This window comes from Natrix helvetica, assembly GCF_964273705.1.
Source record: "Natrix helvetica genome assembly, chromosome: 1".
In the NCBI taxonomy this organism is placed as follows: Eukaryota; Metazoa; Chordata; class Lepidosauria; order Squamata; family Natricidae; genus Natrix; species Natrix helvetica.
This window is the reverse complement of record NC_138548.1, coordinates 75,829,583-75,852,580: the sequence shown is the minus strand read 5'-3', so window position 1 is coordinate 75,852,580 and position 22,998 is coordinate 75,829,583. Positions and strand designations below refer to the sequence as shown.

General features: G+C 38.7%; 1 protein-coding gene across 2 annotated transcripts in view; it reads right to left on the bottom strand.

The window, feature by feature from the left end:
* The window catches only part of SLC8A3 (solute carrier family 8 member A3), a 251,075-nt gene that overhangs the window by 16,149 nt on the left and 211,928 nt on the right, over positions 1 to 22,998 (bottom strand). For both annotated transcript variants that reach the window (XM_081937752.1, XM_081937751.1), the window contains 2 exons: positions 20,140 to 20,157; positions 1,112 to 1,236 (listed from right to left, as the gene is read on the bottom strand). In XM_081937752.1, the coding sequence (XP_081793878.1) occupies positions 1,112 to 1,236; positions 20,140 to 20,157 (143 nt within the window). The remainder of the gene's footprint in view (positions 1 to 1,111; positions 1,237 to 20,139; positions 20,158 to 22,998) is intronic.

Here is a 22,998-nt window from a genome sequence, read left to right as displayed (position 1 = left end):
CATTCCTTATAGGTTTCCTTGTAATTGTAGTGTTAACTCTTTAAAAAAGCATTAACCGCAAGAAGCTAACTTAAGCCACAGATAATGTCCGTGAAAGAATAAATAAAAGAAATGAAAGGTATAAACATCAAACTGTAAGTAGGTCAGGAAGTCATTTTATAACAAGGTTGTTTGTCAAAAGTCATTGTTGCATCATTAAGAAAAAAGGCACCTTCTGCTTCTTTATTCATATAAAACTTTCTCCCTTCTTCGTAAATGCCATTCTTCTTTCACAGCCCACAATGTACTCTGTCAATGGATAATTTCCCCCCCATTCATACAGTAAATCCCTTTCATAATGGCATGAACTTAGCAAGCTCAAGTTCCTCTATGGTGTTTTATGAGTCTTAGCAGACTTGACTTGGATTGAGACAGACATGTCGCTAAAAACAATTTCCAAGGCAACCAACCTTCAGAGAGACAGAAATCTGTTTCAGCTAGATGTAAGGGCATGCCAGTTTGGCCTTGGAGTCATTTGACAGTAAGGATTAGCAACTGAAAACAGCAGAGTAAAATTTAGCATATTTGCCTGTTAATTTCTCACATATATCAGTGTGATAATTCTTTTAGCTAGAAACAATCACGTTTGGTTTAGTCGATTCTTAGTTATGTATCTTGAATGCATGAATATTTTATTATTTATTTGATTCTTTTTTATGTCCTGTCTCTATTTTTTTTAATAAATAATTGAAAGTAGCAACCTAACCCACCTTCTGATGTAGGACTTTCCATCCCTCACTGTTCAGAAGATAGTGGTGAAACTTCTGGACATAGCCTTATTGTTAAAGTAGGACTGTATTCTTCAAAACATCTCTTAATTACTTCCTTTCAGCCTTGCTCTCCCTTTCCCTGACCTCCTTTCATTTATTTTTCTCATTGTCTTTTCTTCCCTCCCAGGACTAAGCCCGGGCTTTTGCCTTAGCTTAGCAATCCTTGCAACCCTCTTCTTGCCTTTTCCTTTCGGTCCTCTTCCTTTCTTCTGCTTAGCTCTGCTAAAAAATTTTCTGTTTAATTCCTTTCCTGCTTTTCCTTCCCTCGCTTCTTGCAAAAATCCTGAGTACACAGCACTGACCTTGAACTCATAGGACTCTTCAATGATGACCTCCAGTTTGGGATGTTCACCCAGTATTGGCTTTCCCATTTCTGCAATACGTTTGGCTTCCTCTTCCTCCATAGTCAGTTTTCTTTCTACCACCTCTGTGGAAGAAAAACACGGATATACAGTGAGTCTACAATATATTAGTAAGAGGACAAGGCCAAAATCAATAGCAAAAGGGCTGGATTTGGAAATTAATTGGTTTTGTTTCTTTTTCAAGGGCCACATTTGCATTCAACCTATAAATTGTTCACCAGAATTATCCAGGCTTTGTAGCAGTTGATACACTTTCTATATTTCCATTCCCAGACAGCACAAGGTTTTACATATAGATTTATTGCAAAAACCTAGGAATTTAAAAGAGGAAGAAACTCATCATCAAAAAGCATACCATAATCTTCCCCCCAAATATACAGTATGTTAACCCATATGTTTAAATCCTGGACCTTTTTCAGCTATCTTTTAAAGTCAACATTTGCTTGTTTTCTGCCTGTGAAGATTTCTGCCATTTGTCTATTGTTTACAAAGCAGTTTCTTCTTGTATATTTTTTTTAAAAAATCAGTTTCTGAATCTTATAGGAAACTGTGATACACTGCAAAGCATGGCAGAGGACACAACCTATGCATTTTTTCTTCTCATATTTTTATGTTTTTCTTTTTAATATGATAAGATCTGAATGAAACAGAATAAGGGGAGGGCAAGTTCATTCTTTTTGCAAAAATGTGGCTTACAGAAAATATTGGAACTACTTTTCTTTTTTAACTGTTTGCAATATTATACTTAAGTGCTACCTATGGAACATATAACCCTCTGAAGTTTTATCATGCTTATATTTTTGCTGGATTGCTGGATTTAAACATGAATTTTCTATTTAGGTCATTTTGAGGGTTTATTATCTGAAATATGACTCATACATTTATTAAATATACATGCTTCCTTTTATGAGTTCCTAGATTATGAAATCATTATGTCGTCTATCTCTCCCATTCATTGCTTCTTCTTTTGCCATGAGCAGATCAGTGTCCAAAAAATGTCACAATTTGGATCTAGTATTTTAATATTTCAAACCAGAGAAAAAGCTGCATGTGAAACGTATTTCTCAAAATATCAAGTTTTTATCTATTCTTTTGGAACACCTCTATTGTACCAGAGTTTGTAGTGAGTGTTAATCCTATTAACTATCATTCATGAAGAAACTCATAGTTTTTATTACGTTAGGCTTCTATAGAAACAATTCAAGATTTCAGTAGATAAAAAAAGAACAACATAAAATATGTTGATCAAGGGAAGGAAATCAATGTGTGCTTTTGTGGCACTCATTGCTATCAACCCAGATTGGAAGAGACAAATGCAAAAATCATTAGCTTCCCTCCCCAAAAGCCAAAACTTGGATGAAAACATTAATATTTTTTACTTATTTACTCATATTGCAGGGAAGAATAAACCCAGAGGTAGTATTCTACCAGTTCAGACAGGATCACCTGAACCGGTAGTGGAAATTGCGGGTGGCTCCACCCACCTGCACCCGGTTCTATGGCATCCCATTTAGGCCATTTTTCCACCAAAAGCGTGTGGGCGAAAGGATCTGCGCATGTGCGCACTCACATTTGCGAACCGGTAGGGAAGGTAAGTGTATACCACCCCTCAATAAACCTTCAGCTGTTATCTGTTAATCTCTTCTACTATGATGCAAACACATACATTTTAGCTTTTGTGTGTCCCAGCATATATTTTATCCTATGTTTTAATTTATTTCATTGTTTTTTCTTTCCCGCGATATTTGTCTCGTATAAAGAGGAAAGACATGCCCATGTTTTCAGGAAAATAAACAGTTTTTATCAACATGGGATTGATGACCAGGCTGGATAAAGTTTTATTTTTCAGAATTGGAATAGAATCAAAGTGCCTCAGGGCATTGGTACTACACTTCACCTTATAAATGACTAAAAAAATGGATCCTACTGTGGCTCGCCTATAGTGACAGGCAGTGGGCATAACAAGAGATTTTATGAACAGTACTAGCAAACTCAGCAGTTGGGGAAAAAGTGACATTCATTTAACTTTGGCAGTCCTTTTTTTTAAAAAAAAAAAACCAAGTTTCATGTGGTATCTGAGGGTTTTTTCCTAATATAATTTTCTGGAAAGTTTTAAAAGTAAGAGAAAAAAATTAATACAAACTAAAATAAAGTAAGGAGGAGAAAAGGGAGAAAGAAAGAAAAAGAAAAGGGTTAGAAGAAAAACAGAAAACATTTAAAAAAGATATAAAGAAATGGCTTCTGATCTTCTTTAGAGCAATTATAAGTACAATTATAGATTTACCTCTTTTTCAAGTGTTACACCATGAGTCTCTTTTTTTCTATAATTTATCCTATCTAATAGTTAAAACTATAGATCATAAGTTCATTTTTTTCTGTTTTACACAAAAAAGGTCATAAAGGATTTTCAGTCAGCAATAAATGTAGATATTGTCTTTTCTCTTATCAAACAGGTCAATCTGGCCATCTTAACAAGTTCTATCATCTTCATCAACCATTCTCCAATAGAAAGTATTGCCAAAACTTTCCCTCTTTGAAAAGATAAATAAGATAATTTCTGTGATAAATCACACAAAAGATAAAAATTATCCCGAGGCAGTTAAAATATATAAGAACAAACTTCCGTGATTTCCCCCCAAACAATTAACCATTTTTTAAAAATTCCATGAGGAAAACTGCTTGTATATTAATATACAATTAGTTGCATATTAATATTTAAAACCCTCTGAATCGGTGATGCATTTGAACCCAAAATCTTCTTTATTGCTTTGTACATGTCCACCAAGCATGGTAAAATGATTCTTCCTGTTATTCACAGTTCCACCATGGCTCTGAAGTATCTCTATACTTTCTGAATAATTTTCTGGTATTGTGCACCAGTGGTACATTATTTTATAAAAGTTCTCCTTAAGATTGTAGTAAACTTCAATCCGTTAAACCATACATTTCCCAACGTTCCGTATATAAAATATTAGTCCACTTCGTCATATATTCTTTTGCTTGTTTTTCTCTTTCAAATTTCAATGAAAGGTTACACATTTCAGCAATCACATGTTCATCAATCAATCAATCAATCTTTATTGATTAGCCCTTGAGCCATATCAAAGTACTAAGTTCCAGAGACAAAAACTACAGTTTAAAATGAGATTGAAATAAACCACAATTTAAAATGTAAATGGAATAAAATACAATTTAAAATATAATCAGAAAAGAGTGCAATAATTTAAATTACAAATTAAATATGCTTAAAATTATATTACAATGTCACCCCTACGTCTACCCCGTCAAGTGGTCTTTCCTACAATCCACCGCGTTCTGCTGCACCAACTTTGTCCTTGTTTCCATCACATGTTCATCATTTGTACACAATTCCATCTCAAAGTCAGTCTTAGAGTAGATAATGCTCTAAGTGTGCACGAAACGAACTGGCAGCAACGCCGGCATCACCCACCCCTAAGCAGGACAGGTACACACAATCCCTGTAATATTTCCTAATTCCCATTATCGATACATCTTGACCGTAGCCTACCAATGTTTTCATCTTCTCTACTTTACTAAATCAACCATTATATTACATGTCTGGATGTAATTATGTTTACAGAATTGTTATTTTTCTACTGATGCCACACAACTTTATTGATCATATCCAATAGCATTATCAACATACAGATGGGTTTCCAAGAAACAAACAAATAAATAACTCACCTAAATTCTTATAGATAAGAGGGATGTAAAATACAGGTAGTCTTCGACTTACAACTGTTCATTTAGTGTACATTCAAAAGTACAATAGCACTAAAAAAATGACCTATGGCCATCTTTCACACTTATGACCATTGTAGCAACCCCATGGCCACGTGATTTACATATGGATGCTGGTCAACTGGTTCATATTTATGATGGTTGCAGTGTCCTGGGGTCATGTGATCAGCTTTTGCAACTTTCTGACAAGCAAAGTCAATGGGGAAGCCTGATTAACAACAGCGTTACTAATTTAACAACAGCAGTGATTCACTTAACAAATGTGGCAAGTTGTAAAATGGGGCAAAGCTCACTTAACTAATTTCTCACTTAGCAATTCTAGGCTCAATTGTCATCATAAGTCGAGGACTACCTGTAAGAGCACGAATAAAGGAGAAAACCAAGAAACAAAGATAACAATTAAGAGGAAAATTATGGAAAGAAAGTAAATCAGATTGAAATAATTTATCATGTGATGGTTGTACAACCTCATGCAATTTATATTAAACCCAAAGATACTTCAAAATTTGTGCTGGAGTAGCAGTTTAGAAATAGGTTTACAAGCAACCAGCCTTGTCCATGGTACTGAAAGATGTTTAACTGTTAAGCCTACCAATGTTCTTTGGCTATTTTTCCTACAATTTATTAATTGCTGCAGCACAATACAGAGCTTACAATTAGTGCCAGATGTACTATGTCAAACCAAACAATGGAAAACTGAAAACTTTATTTGCATAAATGCTATCTAAAAGTGCAGAAAAGAGCTTTGAAGAACCTTTAATTAAGCGTAGATGCATTTAAATATCCTCTCAATTAATTAGCTACATTAATATTCTGTACAAATGTCTGAGTAAAATTACTGAATATAATTGTTTAAATATATTATATTTCACTCTCTCTCTCCCCAAGTGTCTTTGTTTGCTTTGTTTGCTTTGATTCTTTGTTTAGCCTCATTTCTCATTCTGTTTTTCATTATTTGTTTCAATAAAAAGCCATACGGTTTTTTTTCAAGGACGTGGCTTATTATCCTTTAAAATATATTGGTGTGCACTAGAATTCACCTCCCCCCTCCAAATTTTTAAACTTTTACATCTCTGGGAAGTAGTGGACCACTATGTAAAATTGGAAGCAGTTTTTGCAATATTGATGGCACATAAAATGGATTTTTCCCCCTCCTCCGGAAAGGAAAATCCATTGTGTTGAAATAAAGGTTATTACTTAGTAAGGGATAAAGAAGTGCAACTAGTGCTGTTGTGTTTTCAGATGGATTTCCATCTTCATGAAAGTGGCGATGGTCCAAGGGTGTGCTGGGTAGGAAAAACTGTTCTTGAATATTTTGCATAATCGGGGATGTCTTCATATTTCTTAGGTTTCCGCATATGTTGGCTTGGCTCAAATCCATTTTATGTGCCGTCAATATTGCAAAAACTGCTTCCAATTTTACATTCTGCAGTTGTTATTGTTACTATTAGAAACTTAATCACAATTTTTACAGCTTTCTGTGTATCAGGAATATTCAGTTTGGCACTATCTAAATTAATCTTTAAAAATGTATTTAATTGGGAGTGATATAACAAAGCCAGCCAGAGTCAAAAGACAGGCAAGGCATTTCAAAACTTCTAGTGATTAACAGCCCAATCCTTATTGCTCACCAAAGATACACAGTATCTTGAAAGAGCATTACAGGTGCAATCCCCTTACCAGTGTCACACGAGTTGACCCACTCCAGTGCTTGAAAAAACAGTAGAGTCTGTAGCTATGGTAACAAGCATCCTTTCCTCTGAACTTTCTCTTCTCCCCTTCCTCTCCCCAATGCTGACCTTTCTTCTCTTAGCTGGCATGCCAAGCAAGCATAACACAGAGGGTTCCTTCTGTATTTATGAAGCGTTCAGGTTGTTTTGTGAGCACAAAGCGCTTCAAATGATAAATCCTGCATGACTCCTGACCTCAAGAAATTATTCAGAAGCAAAATACCTCTCCATAGACTTCATATATCATTAAAGTCTTGTCTCAACATAAAATCTCAGCTACGAAGTCTATTAACTCTACAGAGCCAGCACATATTGCGAAGTACATAAGTAGAACAAAACAGAACAAAGTAAAGGTTCCCCTCGCACATATGTGCTAGTCATTCCTGACTCTAGGGGGCGGTGTTCATCTCTGTTTCAAAGCTGAAGTGCCAGCACTGTCCGAAGATGTCTCTGTGATCATGTGGCCAGCATGACTAAATGCCGAAGGCGCATGGGACACTGTTACCTTCCCACCAAAGGTGATCCCTATTTTTCTACTTGCATTACTACGTGCTTTCAAACTGCTAGGTTGGCACCGCATCCCTACACAGAATAGAATAGAATAACTTTATTGTCACTTTGAATGTACACTAATTGGCATACATTAAAAATGAAATGTCATTGCATTCCTGTTTCAGGCAATGCCATCTTAATTTACCACTGCAAAAACAAAAAAATCCATCTGCCTTTTGCCATCACCAATATATCAAATCGCCACAACAACATCTGCATTCATCTCATCAAGACTCTGGCATGGGAAATCTCCCACTCCTCCCTTTTTATGTTGTATGAATGTGCAAAAGTGAACTCACCGCCTGGAGTGAGCAGGTATTTTTTCTTCGTCTGGGGTCCTGAGCTTTGAATGCTATCTGGGAAGGAGGGTCAAAACAGCCTCACCTGCTCCTTCACTGGAGTGTTTTAAAAAAGGGGAATTGAAAACGAGTAGGTGTGTCAGTGTTGAGAAAGAGGCAAGCTCAGAAGACAGCAGGGATAAGAGGAAAAGAAATTCCAACTGAAGAGCAAGCACCACAGCAGCAGATTTCAGATGGCAAGAGAAACCATCAATTTTGGGACCTGCAACCCCACTGAGAGGCAGAGCTGAGAAAAGGAAAAGAGCTGGATCGGTCTTCAGTACCAAACAAAACAAGCCGAGCTTACTTGCCTGACGCAACTTGGGTGCAAAGCTCTGCAAACCAGGTCCAGATTTAGGAGGGCTGGGGGGGGGAGAGAAAAGCCAATCCCCAAGTCTAAAAAGGAGTTAAGAGTTTTTACATGCACATGGACTGAGAATGGCTAAAAGAGGTGAGGATCCGGGGTGTCTGTATGTGTGTGATTTAAAGAAGAATAGAACAGAACAGAATAACAGAGTTGGAAGGGACCTTGGAGTTCTTCTAGTTCAACCCCCTGCCTAGGCAGGAAACCCTACACCACAACAGAGAAATGGTTATCCAACATCTTCTTAAAAACTTCCAGTGTTGGGGCATTCACAACTTCTGGAGGCAAGCTGTTCCACTGATTTATTGTTCTAACTGTCAGGAAATTTCTCCTTAGTTCTAAGTTGCTTCTCTCCTTGATTAGTTTCTACCCATTGTTTCTTGTTCTACCCTCAGGTGCTTTGGAAAATAGTTTGACTCCCTCTTCTTTGTGGCAACCTCTGAGATATTGGAACACTGCTATCAATGTCTCCCCTAGTCCTTCTTTTCATCAAACTGGACATACCCAGTTCCTGCAACCGTTCTTCATATGTTTTAGCCTCCAGTCCCCTAATCATCTTTGTTGCTCTTCTCTGCACTCTTTCTAGAATCTCCACATCTTTTCTACATCGTAGCGACCAAAACTGAATGCCGTATTCCAAGTGTGGCCTTACCAAGGCATTATAAAGTGGTATTAACACTTCACGTGATCTTGATTCTATCCCTCTGTTTATGCAGCCTAGAACTCTGTTGGCTTTTTTGGCAGTTGCTGCACACTGCTAAAGAAATAGTTAAGAGGCGAAAACAATGCTAATATAGAAATAGGGACATCAAAATAGAACATAAGAGATGGAAATGTATAGAATAAATAAGAATAGAAGTAGAATAATTGCAAAATTATAGTAATAGGAAGCTAATAGAATAAGATAGAAGTTTAAGTTTGCATGAGAAAAGAATTTTGTATGGGAAATGCAATCTTTGTATCTGTGTTCTTTACCATATTTTTTTAAAAAAAACATTAGCTGTGCTTAAGAAATAGTTGCACATAAGAATACAATGTAATACAATGAATGCCAACCAGACTCCTAATACTTTAATGTATGAATGAATGAGAAATAATCAATAGAGAATATTTACCACTTGTGTCATCATAGTAGAGGGAAAAATGATTCTTACTTATCGGCACTGCAGAAACTATAATAGAAAAAGCCAGATCAAAGTTATGATTGTTCATAATGATTACAGCAGCTCTTTATTCTTTGTCCTTTTGATGTCACAATTTCTGGATGGTGCTGGAACTACCATATAGGGCCAATGCATGGGAATAATTTATTTAGTTGAACAATTCTTCCAAGGGTTTTAATTCTCATTTTCACTAATAGCCAGAACATATATTAGACCCATCAAGGCTACTTGAAATAGGTGCATGGGCTCATGTAGTAATTTACTGACTTGCATCTCAAAGTGAACCTATTATTTTTCTCCATACCAATGGAAGAAAAATTGTCTAAATATCTGTGGAGATATAGAAAAAACAAACCACTTGTTCTAAAGATCGTATGTTGGGGCATATTTGTCCCTCCGGCTACTGGATGGGGCTAGGGAGCAACAACAGTATATAAAGATTAGATGCTGGGGCATGACACCACTCATCTATGCCTTCCTCTGTCTGTGTCTACATGCTTTGGTTTGTGGACCATCTGCAAAGTCAGCCCATGTATAACATGCTGAGTTAAACCAAATATGAAGTTATTAGAATGCAAATAACTGTTGCAATTATCTCTTTCCAGAGTACATTGCTAAAACGCATTCTGAGACAATGTCTCCAATGCTGCATCCAAGTGTAGCCTAGAGGTGTGAACATTTCAAGATCATGACTTCTCCATTACTTGGTAATGTCTGAGTGGGTTGCAAAGACTATATAGCCTACTTGGCTCTTCCAAGAACAAAGAAGTGAAAGGATCCTCTTGGACTTTTTGGAAACCATTCCCCTTGTTGCCTACTTAATTGATTCTGCTGTCTCACTTAGCAATATTCTGGATCTTCTGAGTGATCATTCCTGAAATGCCTGCATATAACCCATATTTCTGAATCATTAAAACTTTCTTCTTCTGCTGACTAAAACATAGGACGACAACAGTAAGAACAATAGCATTGATTACTAGTATTGCAAAAGCATTTTTTCTGCTTCTGGCAGTCAAAGAACTTCACAAAGACCACAATACATGCATTTGTGGGAGGCTTGGTAAAAGGAAAGGAAGGCACAACTAAGCCAAAACCCACAATTAAATACAGTAGAGCACACTGAGTTGTAGGCACTGTTTCAAAATGAGAAGCATACAGATGAAAATCTGAAAGAAAGGAACTCCAGCTGTGCTACTACCAGAGGACAATCACCTGCATACTTCAAGGGGTAGGGATTTCCAGAACAGATCCACAAGGCAGGAGAAAAAAGCTAATATTTCTTGTGTGTGTGTGTGTGTGTGTGTGTGTGTGTGTATTTGAATTCACATGCAGGTCAACTTTGTCAAGGTGAACACTATTCCTGATTTGTTTGCATGAGCCTTGGTATTCAGCTTTCAACATGGATTGCACCCTAGACTCCTAGCTGCCAACTTCATTTAGTCTGAAGATGCCAAGCAGGGGAACAAACCTGTCAGTATTTCCTTAATTCCCATCCCTGCTTTCAAGTTTTATTGCAAAAGGTTAGGGAGGAAATAATTCCATTTTTAGCCCTGCTCATCCAGAATTAAGCAAGTGTTAAAAGACAGGAAGCTGACAAGGAGAAACAGACAATGTATTTCCAGGTAGGTCAAGAAGTTCATCTCATTGAAGTAGGCTCCTAACCAAATTGAAAACAAAGTCACTGCTTTATTTAATGTACAAAACAGAAAACACTTGCTTAATTAGTTAGCTAATGTCTATAAATAGACATTGGTCATAAGCCTTGCCATTAAGACTATCAATTGCCTTTTTCATGCTACATCTTTTCAGCCTCCCTTATTCAAACTGGTGAACAACAAAGATAAATGCAATATCTTATATACAAGTTTGAACTGGCTCCATACTAAACATTAGAATGAGCAAAAGCCATTTAAAGGCTGAATTGAAGAGATGTGTCCCGACATTTTTGGAAGCAGTGAGTTGGATGAATGAAGTTGCAAATTTTCTTGTCCCTCACTGGGATCAGGAAAAAGTGAAATGGGATAAAGCAGAAGTGTTAAACTCACGGCATCACATTCTCATCACGTGACATGACTTTTTCCACTGGGGTTGGGGGTGGCCAAAATGGGGTTGGGGGTGGCCAGCGCATGACACATCTGGCCCCCAGGTTTGACACCCCTGGGACAAAGAGTGTGAATTCCATTCCTGGGAAGCTGAACTTCTGTATGGGACGAGTGTAATTGATATTGAAATGATAGCTAAAATCACAAAGTTGCTCCTAGTTAGTGATTAATGTTACATAATAGCTGATAGTATGCCCGCTTTGCTGTGTTCCATATAGTTTACGGTATATTTGTTTTAATTTGTATTATCTTAGTAGCTACAAATTGTCTTAGTAACTACTGTTAGTGTTTTGCAAAAAGTGTAACACACATTTTGCACACACAACTCAAGAACAGTCAGAAGGCATATCTTAAGGACTGCCAAAACCTTGAAGAGTAGAGAAAGTGCATCATAAAAAAATGAATATAAGAAAGAAAGAAGGAAAAAACAGAAAGCTGAAGAATCAAGCCAATTTAAAAAAAAAAACCTATGCAGTGCAGAATATTGGAAAGGGGAAGGGCAACATTTAAAAATAGCATGCCTTAGGTATGTCTTTCAGCTCTTTGGATTTTAAGTCCCATCATTGCCAGCCAGCTTAATGCAATAACTGGAAAATATCAGATTTAAAGTCCAATATATCCGGGTGCCACCAGATTGAAGAAAGTTAAATTAGAGTCAAAAAGACAATGACAAGCTTCAGTGTATCTTCAATGTAATTTTTTCCAGCACTCCTGAAATGCTTACATTTTCTAAATCTAACATGACATAGAGTAAGTGAAAATGTCATTGCCATTCTTTACTTATTAGTCATGATCTGTCCTGTGCAGTAACAGATGCATTTTTATATTACTCTGCCTTTGATATGTCACAGATTAACAGAATTTGAAGTGCTATGTCCACATGTCGAAGAGATGTCAATTCAACCTTTCAAAAGGAGACCAATTGCAGGAATTAATTGAAATAGGAACTCGACAGTTCATCTGGAGCAAGAAGATGCTACCTAGAGTGCATGGGACTTGGAAAAGGATTTAACACAATATTTCTGGACACCCTTTTTTTTCCTAACACAGTCAGAATTTCCAGTTCCTCATTTATTAAAGGAAGAGCAACTTTCTATAAAGGCAAGCAAGTGAATTCTCCAGGACTTTCTGCCAAAAAAAGAGATAAGATTTGAGCACGAGAAGGGGTAGAATTGCATTACTTTAATACATATTATTTGGTTGAAGGAGAATTAATTGAATTTGCACACTACTGAATTAGAACTACACAATTATTATGAGTACAGCTGTGACAGATTTTCTGAAATAAAGAACTATTAGAATTCTAAGAGTGTTTAAGTTCCCATTATTTTCATGATTTTGAGGGGATGCAGGAAATTCATGTGATTTTACAACCTAGCAAAGAAAGCAGACCCTTTTCCTTTTCTATACACTGAAAAAAATCACTAATTATACTGGTTTCCTGACTCTTGTGTTTATATTATGATGTAGATTTATCCATGAAAGTTGCCTGCACTGCTCCCTTCACCAGTTGTGAGATGTTAACCAATCACAACTGGTATGGTTGGCTAATGTACATTACAGTACATGAGAAGGAGGCACAATCTTTTCTACCATTATTCAGCTGCTGTTGATAAGAATATCCTTTTTTTTTGCTTTCAACTCTAAAGAAAACAATCAGCAATTTCCTCCAAAATCTACCCAACTCAAAACTTTCTGCCATGGTACTTAAAAAAACCCACCTGTTTTGCATTTCTTTATTTCATCAAAACACAAATAACTTAATAATACTGAGTATGGATTTATTTCACATTCTTCTCTCTGTAATTATTATTTAAATCAAACCACAACAGGTTTCCTATAATTCTGGATTACATAAACTATTCTGTGAAAAGCCTGTGGTGGTGAGAATAAAGCTGAGAATTTTTCCCTTTGTTTTATGAGTGCAAAATTCAACTAAGGAAGACTTAAGCATTTCATTTAAGTTGTTTATGTCTTTGTGGGTTCTGCTTGTGGGATGGAATCAGGACTGCTGGTTAGTTGTGGTCTGATATAACGAAGTGTTCCAGGAACAACAGAAAGAGCAGGTCATGGAAAACGGTTGTAAATTATGTTAGTAACTGGCAGGAGAGGGTAAGATAGAAACCTTAAAGGAAGGCATTCTTAACCTTACACAATTAAGTTGTAATTAACTAAAGGTGGCAGTGATGGTGGCCCCATCAAACTCTTAACTTGGAAATCCTGCTCTTTGTAAGTAAGGAGAGAGAACTTTTAGGGCAGCTATTGACTGCTGCCTGCCTGCAATTTGGCAGTTCGAATTTCACCAGCTCAAGGTTGACTCAGCCTTCCATCTTTCTGAGGTCGGTAAAATGAGGATCAAATTGTTGAGGACAATAAGGTGACTCTGTAAACTACTTAGAGAGTGCTGTAAAGCACCATGAAGCAGGATATGTCTAAGTGCTATTGCTATTTAAACTTATATTTAAGTTTAAATATATGTTTAACGTGCCTAACGTCCCTGTCCTACTCTCCCCAATTATTGGTACTGTGTTCTTATTCATGTTTATTCTTATTCCTGTTATCTTGTACATGAGTGACAAACTAAATAAATAAATAAATAAATAAATATATTTAATTACAAGCATACAATAATGCTGCTAGAAGTCATCCTTGTCTTTTCAATCAAAAGAATAAAAAGATGTCTTCTGAATTCCTGTTGGTATTTGGTTAATAAAGGCAAAATTAAGTCCTTGAGTCAAGTGGATGAAATGGCCAACGCGGGGAAAAATGAACAACTGATTTGGCTTCCCCAATTGACAGAGGCAGAGAAATGCTTGCAAAGGGATGAAGGCAGCACATCCAACAACATGAAAGCTCTCCAATGTGATCAGCAAGGAATGTTGGCGAGGTAGGAGGCTGTTGAAAAAGAACCACCAGAGCAATTATTGATAAAGCATCTATTATCCAAGACTTAATCCTGGATGAAAGTGCTGATCTGATGTGGGCTACTGACAGCTGGAATTAGAATAATTAATCTCTTAGATCTTTGTTTACCAGTCTAAGTCGTACTACAGCAAGCTAGACCTAGAAGGCAGAGAAGAGACGTCCATATACATTCCAACTAGATACTTTGTCCAGCAGTCTGCTAATCCTGAAACTATGTTGTCACCTTTGGTGAACGAGGCAGAGTTGGGGCAGGTTGTGGACATGTAATCTTGATAATGTTGGACTTGAGGAAGTGGACAGGATCCTTGGGGCTATCAGTTGTAACTTTATTTTGAATTATTTTTTTATTTGCAGATCTTGAAGAGATGGATATGACAGGAGGAATCCTCATGCACTTATTTGCCCCATGCTCCTTTGGCTGACTAATTGGCCAGAAGATGGCTAGAGTGCTGCTGGAGGAAAACTAAGAATGAATCCAACTCTACATGGGTTCAGAGCTGCAGTTAAGGTGATCCCTCCTTGGGAAGAAGGGTTTGGATGATCACTTACAGGGCTGTGCGGAGGAATTAGTCAAATACATGAAGGATAAAGTCACTTGGATCCAGTGGTGGGTTCCTACCAGTTCGGACCAGTTCAAGTGAACTGGTAGTGGTTTGTTGGCCTGGGTCACTGGAACCGGCAGCAACCCAGGTCTGCCACACCCCCAAACTGGTTTTCTGGGCAGTGCCATAGGCGCTGTCATCTTGTTTTTGGTTCTGCATATGCGCAGAACAATTTTAATCGTACTGCGCATGTGCACACAGCACACTTCAAGTGCATGTGCACGGTGCGCAGATGAGTGAACCAGCAGTAATAGGATCCATGCTAAGTTTGAGACCAAGTATGAAGTAGGTCCATTAGAGATGCCCAGGGAATGGACTTGCTCAATTATCTGGGAACCATTTGATCCCGTTGGATCTGAGGAAGCTGACAGGGTCCTTGGGGCTGTCAATGCAACTACTACTTATTAGAACCTTGTCCCTTCTTGTTGGTAAAAGTCACCAGGAGGCTGACCTGCAGGTGGGTTCAAGCGGTGATTAATATATTGCTTCACAAAGGGTTGTTCTTGGCACCATTTAAGGCGGCCTTGGAATGCCCCCTCCTCAATAAACCATCATTGGACCCAACTTGTCTGGATAGTTTTCATCCAGTTTCTCCCCCTTTTAGTGAAAGTTTTGGAAAAGGGATAGTGTATTCATCCTTTCTCTTGGTGGCTTTCAATACCATTGATCTTGGTAGCCTTTTGGGCTGGCTATGGGGTTTGGGGCTAGGTAGCACAGTATTGCACTGGTTTGACTCCCTTCTCCAAGGCTGGTCCAAATTGGTGTTGATAGGAAGCATGAGGTCCAGCACATAGTCACTATTTTGTGGGGTGCCAAAGGGCTCAATACTCTCTCTGACCCTGTTTAACGTCTACATGAAATGGATGAGTGGGATCATGCAACATGGAATGAGATACCATCAGTATGCTGATGATATACAACTTTACATCTCCATTTCTGGTGATCCAAGAGATGCTGTGATCGACCTTTCTTGCTGCCTAGAAGCTATATGGTTTGGATGGGAGACAACAGGCATCAACGGAACCCTAGCAAGATGGAATGGCTATGGGTGCAAGGAACCTCTGGCTCTGGTGATTTATAACATTAACTCTGGATGGGGTTGCACTATGACAGATTTGGTGCACAACTTGGGATTCTTCCTGAACTCATGACTCCTGTTCAAAGAGCAGCTGGTAGTTGTGGCTATTTTGTGCAATTTTGTGTTGTGTGTCAGTTGGTTTGGGACCTTTGATGTAGACATTTACCACTGGAGATGGTTGACAGAGTAAGAAGATCACAGTCCTGGGACATCCATCTCTTACTCTTGTTTTTTGGTATGGTTTAAATGTTTAATTTACATAATTTTAATATTTTAATTACTGTTCTATTTATCTTTTTATAATCTGTAAGCTTCTAAGAATCGCCTTATAGGGGCATTGGATGACATAAAAAATTAATAAATAACAATAATAAATAAGATTAGTGTAGACCCATAGTTAAGGGAGATGATAAATGTTTCCTTCCTAGGAGAAATGTTTCTGCACTGCCTAAAGGAGAAATAAGACTTTCCCCAAAGAAGCACTCCTTGGAATATGGATTTGTATCATTGTATCATGCTTGTCTTTGTTTTTTCCCCTTTACCCTACACTAAAGGCAGTGGTGGGTTGCCAATTTTTTTACTACCGGTTCGGGCGCACATGCGCAATGCTTCTGCGCATGAACAGAAGGGTCTGGGCGGCTGGGTGGAGCCTCCTGCTGCTGCTACTACCGATTCACCCAATCAGGGCTGAACTCGGAGCAATCCACCTCTGACCCGAGGTGTCAAACTGGCAGCCCGCAGGCTGGATGCGTCACGCACAGGCCACACCCACCCCAGCTGCGTGAAGGCAAAACATATTACAATACATCATGTGACATCAACATGACGTGGCTAGTTTGACACCCGTGCCCTGCACTTTCCCCCTCTCCTCTCCCCTACTTTTCCATTATTTTCATTTTTCTTTGTATTTCTGTATTTTATATTTTGGTAAACTAATAAAATTTTTGAATCAAAAGGTAATTGAGAAGGTGGTGGCCCCATAACATCAGACTCGTTTATCTGACATAGATTTTTTGGATACATTTCAATCAGATTTCAGCTGGGGTACAGCACTGAAATGGTTTAGACACTTTGTAGATGACATAACTGTCATCTGTCCTTTAGAAACTGAATGAACAGGTCTGTTAATTATTCTGAACTTTCCTGTGGATTTTCAGACCATTGAAAATGGTATCCAGATGTTTACCTGCATGTCAGGTTACATACAGGTGGTGGGGATGACAGAGCGTAGTTCCGCTGACACAGCATGTTTATAATTTGGAAGTATGCCTTGATTTTTGACTATCATTGGATTTGCCATGGTGGTTATGATAAAAGACTCTTTCCTGACTCAATTGAATTAGCAAGAGTTATCCACATCTTGGTCCCACTCGTCTTAACTACACTGTTTTCCCGAAAATAAGACCTCCCTGAATAATAAACCCAATCGGACTTTTGAGCGCATGCACTAAAAGAAGCCTTCCCTGAAAATATTGCGACACAGCAGCAACCATGAGGTGACCACACTCACCGCCTCCTGAACCTCAAAAATAATAAGACTTCCCAGAAAATAAGCCAAGCACTTATTTCAGGGATCAAAAGAAAATAAGACCCTGTCTTATTTTGGGGAAAACACAATAATATAATGTATTCTATATGCTGAAAAGTGTTCAGAAGTTGCAAATGATGGAAAATATAGAACAGATAGACTTCTAATCTATGAAAGATGTAGAGACAATGTGCCTGCAATGAAAACACTGTATTAGTTATCTACCGTGTTTCCCTGAAAATACGACAGGGTCTTATTTTCTTTTGACTCCTGGAATAAGCACTTGGCCTTATTTTTGGGGAGGTCTTATTATTTTTGAGGTGCAGGAGGTGGTGAGCATGAACACCTCATGGCTGCTGCTGTGTTGCAATATTTTCAGGGAAGGCTTCTTTTAGTGCATGCGCTCAAAAACCCGATTGGACTTATTATCGGGGAGGTCTTATTTTGGGGGAAGCAGGGTATTACTTATCAGGATGAATTTAAGGCATCTAAAACTCTAAACAGCTTCAGGCTCTCATTATGAACTTATCTAGTTGTTAACAGGTGCAGGAGAGACTCTTTTGGAGAGACCTCTGCTGTTCAAGGCTATCATTCTAGCATCTGGAGAGAACTTTCTCTTCCATTGCCTGCAGGCTATGAAATGCCCTTCCTTAAGAGTTGTTTGATCTTCACTCTCTCACTGCTCAGAAAAATCTGTGAAGATACATATCTTTTGCTGGTCTTTTGGTATTTATTTTATTGTTTTAATATCTAAGTTAAACTTTTCATATTGTTTATGGTCTTACGTTTTGCTAGCCACTTTTGCACACTAACCAATCAGGGAGGCAAAATATGGATTGAATAAATGAATAAAAACCCCATCCTCAGCACCTGCTTGAGAGTTTGAGAGAATTGGTTTGGTATAATGACTAATCTATACAGTGCTGGACTAGAAAGTTGGAGACACTTACATGTACTATCAATCTTTCCTTAAGACATGAAAGCCAGCTGGCTTACTTTGGGCCAGTCACTTTCTCCCAGCCTAATTCATTTCACAGGGTTGTTGTTGTGGGGAAAATACAAGATAGGAACATTATGTATGGTGCCTTGATATAAATAATTAATATAAATATCCTGACAAATGAAGGCAGGATATGAATCAAATAAATATCTAAATAAATAAATGTTGAAGGCAGCTTTCCTGATTTATTTAATTATAATTTCCATATGGGGAAGGTGTAATCCAACACAACTGGAGGAAAACTCTATCATTGCAGAAAACCAACAATCAAAGCAATCTTTTTGTACCACTATCTCAAGACTAGCTATGATTATTCCTAATTCGTTTACTCCAGATCTGTGGTGGAACCAGTGGATGAAAGGGAGGGAGGGCTTTACGTAAATAAGGAGAAACTCCAGTTTAGAGTTTGTTCAGAGGAGGCAATGTCTGACATCAAACCCTTAGGTGTCTATCTGCCATTTCCCAAGGGAAGGTAGACAGTCTGGTGAGATTCTTGTAATACAGGTGATCAACAATAGACTATCTATTTGGGCCTCTCCGTGAGTGATTCTAGTTGTTTTCACTTGACAAGACCCACTGTTTACAATCTCATACAAAGTGCAGAGATATCCAGGGGGAGTAGAGCAAATGGTAAAAATGTCATTGTATTTCAAGTCCTGTCCCTTTTGTAGAAGCATTGTGATCTGTTTTCCTTGTTACCTTCTAGGAAAGGCAGAATATTTAGAGTCAATCACAGTTTTGTTCCATATAGTATCAACCTTGTGAACTCTCAGGTTTCCTCTTTCCACTATGTATTCAAAACGGATAATTGTCCATATTTATTATACATATATACATACATACCAGGGATGGATTCCTGCCATTTCTAACCTCTTCTATAGAAGAGGTTCCACAAATCCACAGTGCCATTTAGAACCGGTTCCAGCTCCCTCCCCCTGCCCGTCCGCACATCATCAAGATGAAGAGTGAGAGGAGAACTTCTGGGAGTTGAAGTCCACAAGTCTTAAAGCTGTCAAGTTTGAACACCCCTGGGGGTTTTTTTCCTAAAGGGTGAGGGGTGCAAGGGTCTTGTAACTTGACAGCTTTAAAACTTGTGTGCTTCAAATGCCAGAGTTTCTGAGCCAACATTTTGGTTGCTAAGCAAGAACGTTGTTAAGTGAGTTTTACCATATTTTGCAAGTTGGCCACGCCCACCTAGTCACGTGGCTGACAAGCCACTCCCACCCGTTCACATGGCCGGCAAGCCACTTCCACAAAGCAGGCCACACCTACAGAAGAGGTTCTAAAAAATGTTGAAATCCACCACTATCTTATCTTATACTGCACAAACATAGAATGTGTGCAGCACAATGAGGAGGTGTTGCTTTCATCATTTGGATGAAAATATCAGAGCCTGCAGATGCCTTTAGAATGATATACCATCATTCTGTGTTCCTCTTGCTGAGTCAGAATGACAAGGCTGAACTCACTCTCCATGTCTGCATATCTGCGTATGTCCACGTTCATCTGTGCAAAATGAATTGGTCACTCCAGGTTCACCCTGGCATGTGGCAGATTCCTTCAAGGCTGTAGAGAACACAGATGCAACCTCAGTTCCAACGACCCTCAGTTCTTTCTCCCCAGCTGAACCCTTTTCCTTACATCCTAGCAAGGGCTCGGGTTCATGTTATTCTCAGCAGTGGCATTGATTCTAAACGTTGAGGTGAAATCCTTGAAGTATGAAGTCATTACAAATGAAAGACAACATTTAGAATCTAGGCTGTAGACAAGGAAAGGACAGAGCAGAAATCCAAACAGAGAAAAGGAAGGGGGGAAATGACTTACCTTGAGTCAAGAGAAGTGCTATATAAAAAGAAATAAAAAAGAAAAGGAAGAAAGAGACAGAGTTATTATTTTCTGTATGACAGGTTTATAAGCATTTTGCATATCACCTTGTTAAATAATAATGAGCTTGCTTGAAGTAAACAATGGCTTTTTGGTAGCCTCATGGTAGAAGCAGGTTTGTAAGCATGCGTGGGAGCCACAAAATGGAGATGAAGCTGTATCAAACAGGTGCAATTGTAAGGGTTTAAGAGGTTCCCCCTTTCCCTCATGAACAAAGGTGCAGGCGGTAGGGTGGGAGGGACAGGACTTGGAGGTAAGGACTGTGGAGGCAATCAGTGTATAAATTTGCAACACAAGACCAAAATCTGGGGCACATCTAGTGTCTTTTTTGAGGGGGGAGGGCTGCCTTCGAGTCAGTGTTGATATCTGCCTGGATTAGTCCCTGACGTTTCCTTGGCAAGATATTTGGAAGTGGTTTGCCCTTGCCTTCTTCCTGAAAGGAGCTACTGCCAAGGTCGTGCACCTAGTTTTGTACCTAAGATGGGACTAGAACTTATGGTCTTGTTGTGGCCCAGCAGGATCCGGTTGAGCTGCTGATGGACTCGGATAGCGAAGAACCATATGAGTCTGCCCTGGATGATGTGGAGGACCCTGTGCAGGATTCAGACTCAGAGCAGGGACCAGAGAGGCTGGTTGGCCACCAAGAGGCGCCTGAGGCATGGAGCAGTGGGGAGGATCAAAGGCAGTTTGTCCCTGATGCTAGATTGAGAAGGGCTGAGAAACGGAAGCAGAACTCCGTAGGCAGACTCACAGAAGATGATTAAGTACAGGTTGTTGTGGATTGGCCCCTCCCAAGAGAGATTATAGGTAAGGTGTTGGGAGGGGACATTTGCAGGTATACAACCATTCGAATTAGTAGTTAAGAAAAATCTATCTGTGTATTCTAGCCGTGTCTGTTCGTTTGGACTATCTGCGTTGCTTCATTTGAATTATCTGGGTTGTTGCAGAGCTACTCTTTTGAACGTGAGTTGCCTGGGCCCTCAGCCAAAGGATTTGTTATCTTTGTAATTAAACAGTGGCAAACAGCCAAGCCTGTGTTCTGGTTTATTCACTGGCATGGGGGGGGGGGGGTGTCAGAACAGGTCTCTGAGTTTCCGGCCTGGTTCCTTAACCAGTACTGGCACTTAGCTACTGGCCTAGGGAAGGTACTGTATTTCTACCTTTTAAAACTCTTTCAATTGGCGACACCTAAGGAAGTAACTTCGGTTTCAGTAAAAATTAATACGGAAATCAGACCGATGCAATGATTCATACTTAGAAATTAAATTTATATCACCCTAGTTGAATTACTGTCACTCAATGGGGAATGAAGTATCACCTTACCTACTTTGTACAGCTGTTTTACCACCACTTTATGGGGCCATAACAACTAGCTTCGAGTAACTCCTAGATAGCACCAAAGTGATAAAAAGAAATCTCTAATTGATTGCTGCCATCTTGTGTTCATCCAGATTTTTTCAGTCCAGTTTTGGCAGTTGTACACATTTAGCAATAGTGTGAGGTGGAATCCTTAGTGCTCTCTGAGCTTGTTTGCAAGAAGCAGACGTTTCATTATTCAGTAGTAACATTTTCAGTGCTAGAAGAGTGTGAGGTTTGCTTTCTATTTATAGACAGTAGCTTGTCCAGTCTATCTTGGTGGGGATGTAGATTTTTTTCCTTGGTAGTTCCTGGATTAGACTGTTGTTTACCGTTTGATTGCCTGGTCTTGCTTCTGGTATCAATCCCTGCTTATCTGGGTGATGATTCATGGCAAGGAGGTGTTCTGATCTTTTTGTTTTCTTTTTTGTTTTTTATTGTCATTTTTGAACGTTGTCTACATATGTTTATCTCTATGATTTTGTTCATGTTAATCCATCTGAATACCAAGCTTTTAGGAATTCCCTAATTTAGCTTGTTCTAGTATGCTCACAGTTTCCTAGCTGAAACTACGGTTAAGTCTGTTCAAATTAAAACATTTTTATTGTGTCTTCTGATTGCTGGTTGGTGTTCATGGATGTGTTCTGTTAGTCCTCTGCTTGTCTGTCCTAGAGAGAGGCTGTTATAGCCCTCACACTATATATTGTAGATAAACCCTGTTTTTTCTTCTTGGGCTACTGGATCTTTTGGTTTACTTAAGATATTTTGGAGAACTTTAGTTAGTTTATGTACTACAGTGATGCCATAAGGTTCCAATAGTCTGATGGTAGTTTCTTAAGTGCTATCCTTTTCGTAGCTTATATTGGTTGTGCTGTAATAGGTTGAGCGAGCAGGATTTTTAAAAATAATCTAAAGTGGGTATTCATTTGGTGGAAGATACTATATAGGTGATGTTTCCTTTTTTGATGTTCTGGGTAGTTGTAGTGTATTTGTGCTCATCTGAATAATAGCAATAGCATTTAGACTTATATACCGCTTTACAGTGCTTTACAGCTCTATCTAGGTGGTTTACAGAGTCATTATATTGCCCCCAACAATTTGGGTCCTCATGTTATCGACCTCAGAAGAATGTAAGGTTGAGTCAATCTTGAGTCTGGTGAGATTCGAACTGCCAAATTGCAGGCAGCCAGCAGTCAGCAGAACTAACTTGCAGTACTGCACTCTAACCACTGTGTCACTGTAGCTCATAATGTTCTTACCCAGCTTCTTTTGTTGGTATTTGGTAATGGAGCACTTGGTTAATATGGGTGGGTTTTACGATAGACTTATGTTTCTAATTTGATGCCATTTCCTCTGCTGATGAGAATATCCATGAAGGGGATGCCCTCAAGAGTGACAGGGCAAGCTTTCAGGAAGCAAATTCCATTTCATTCTAGCACTGAA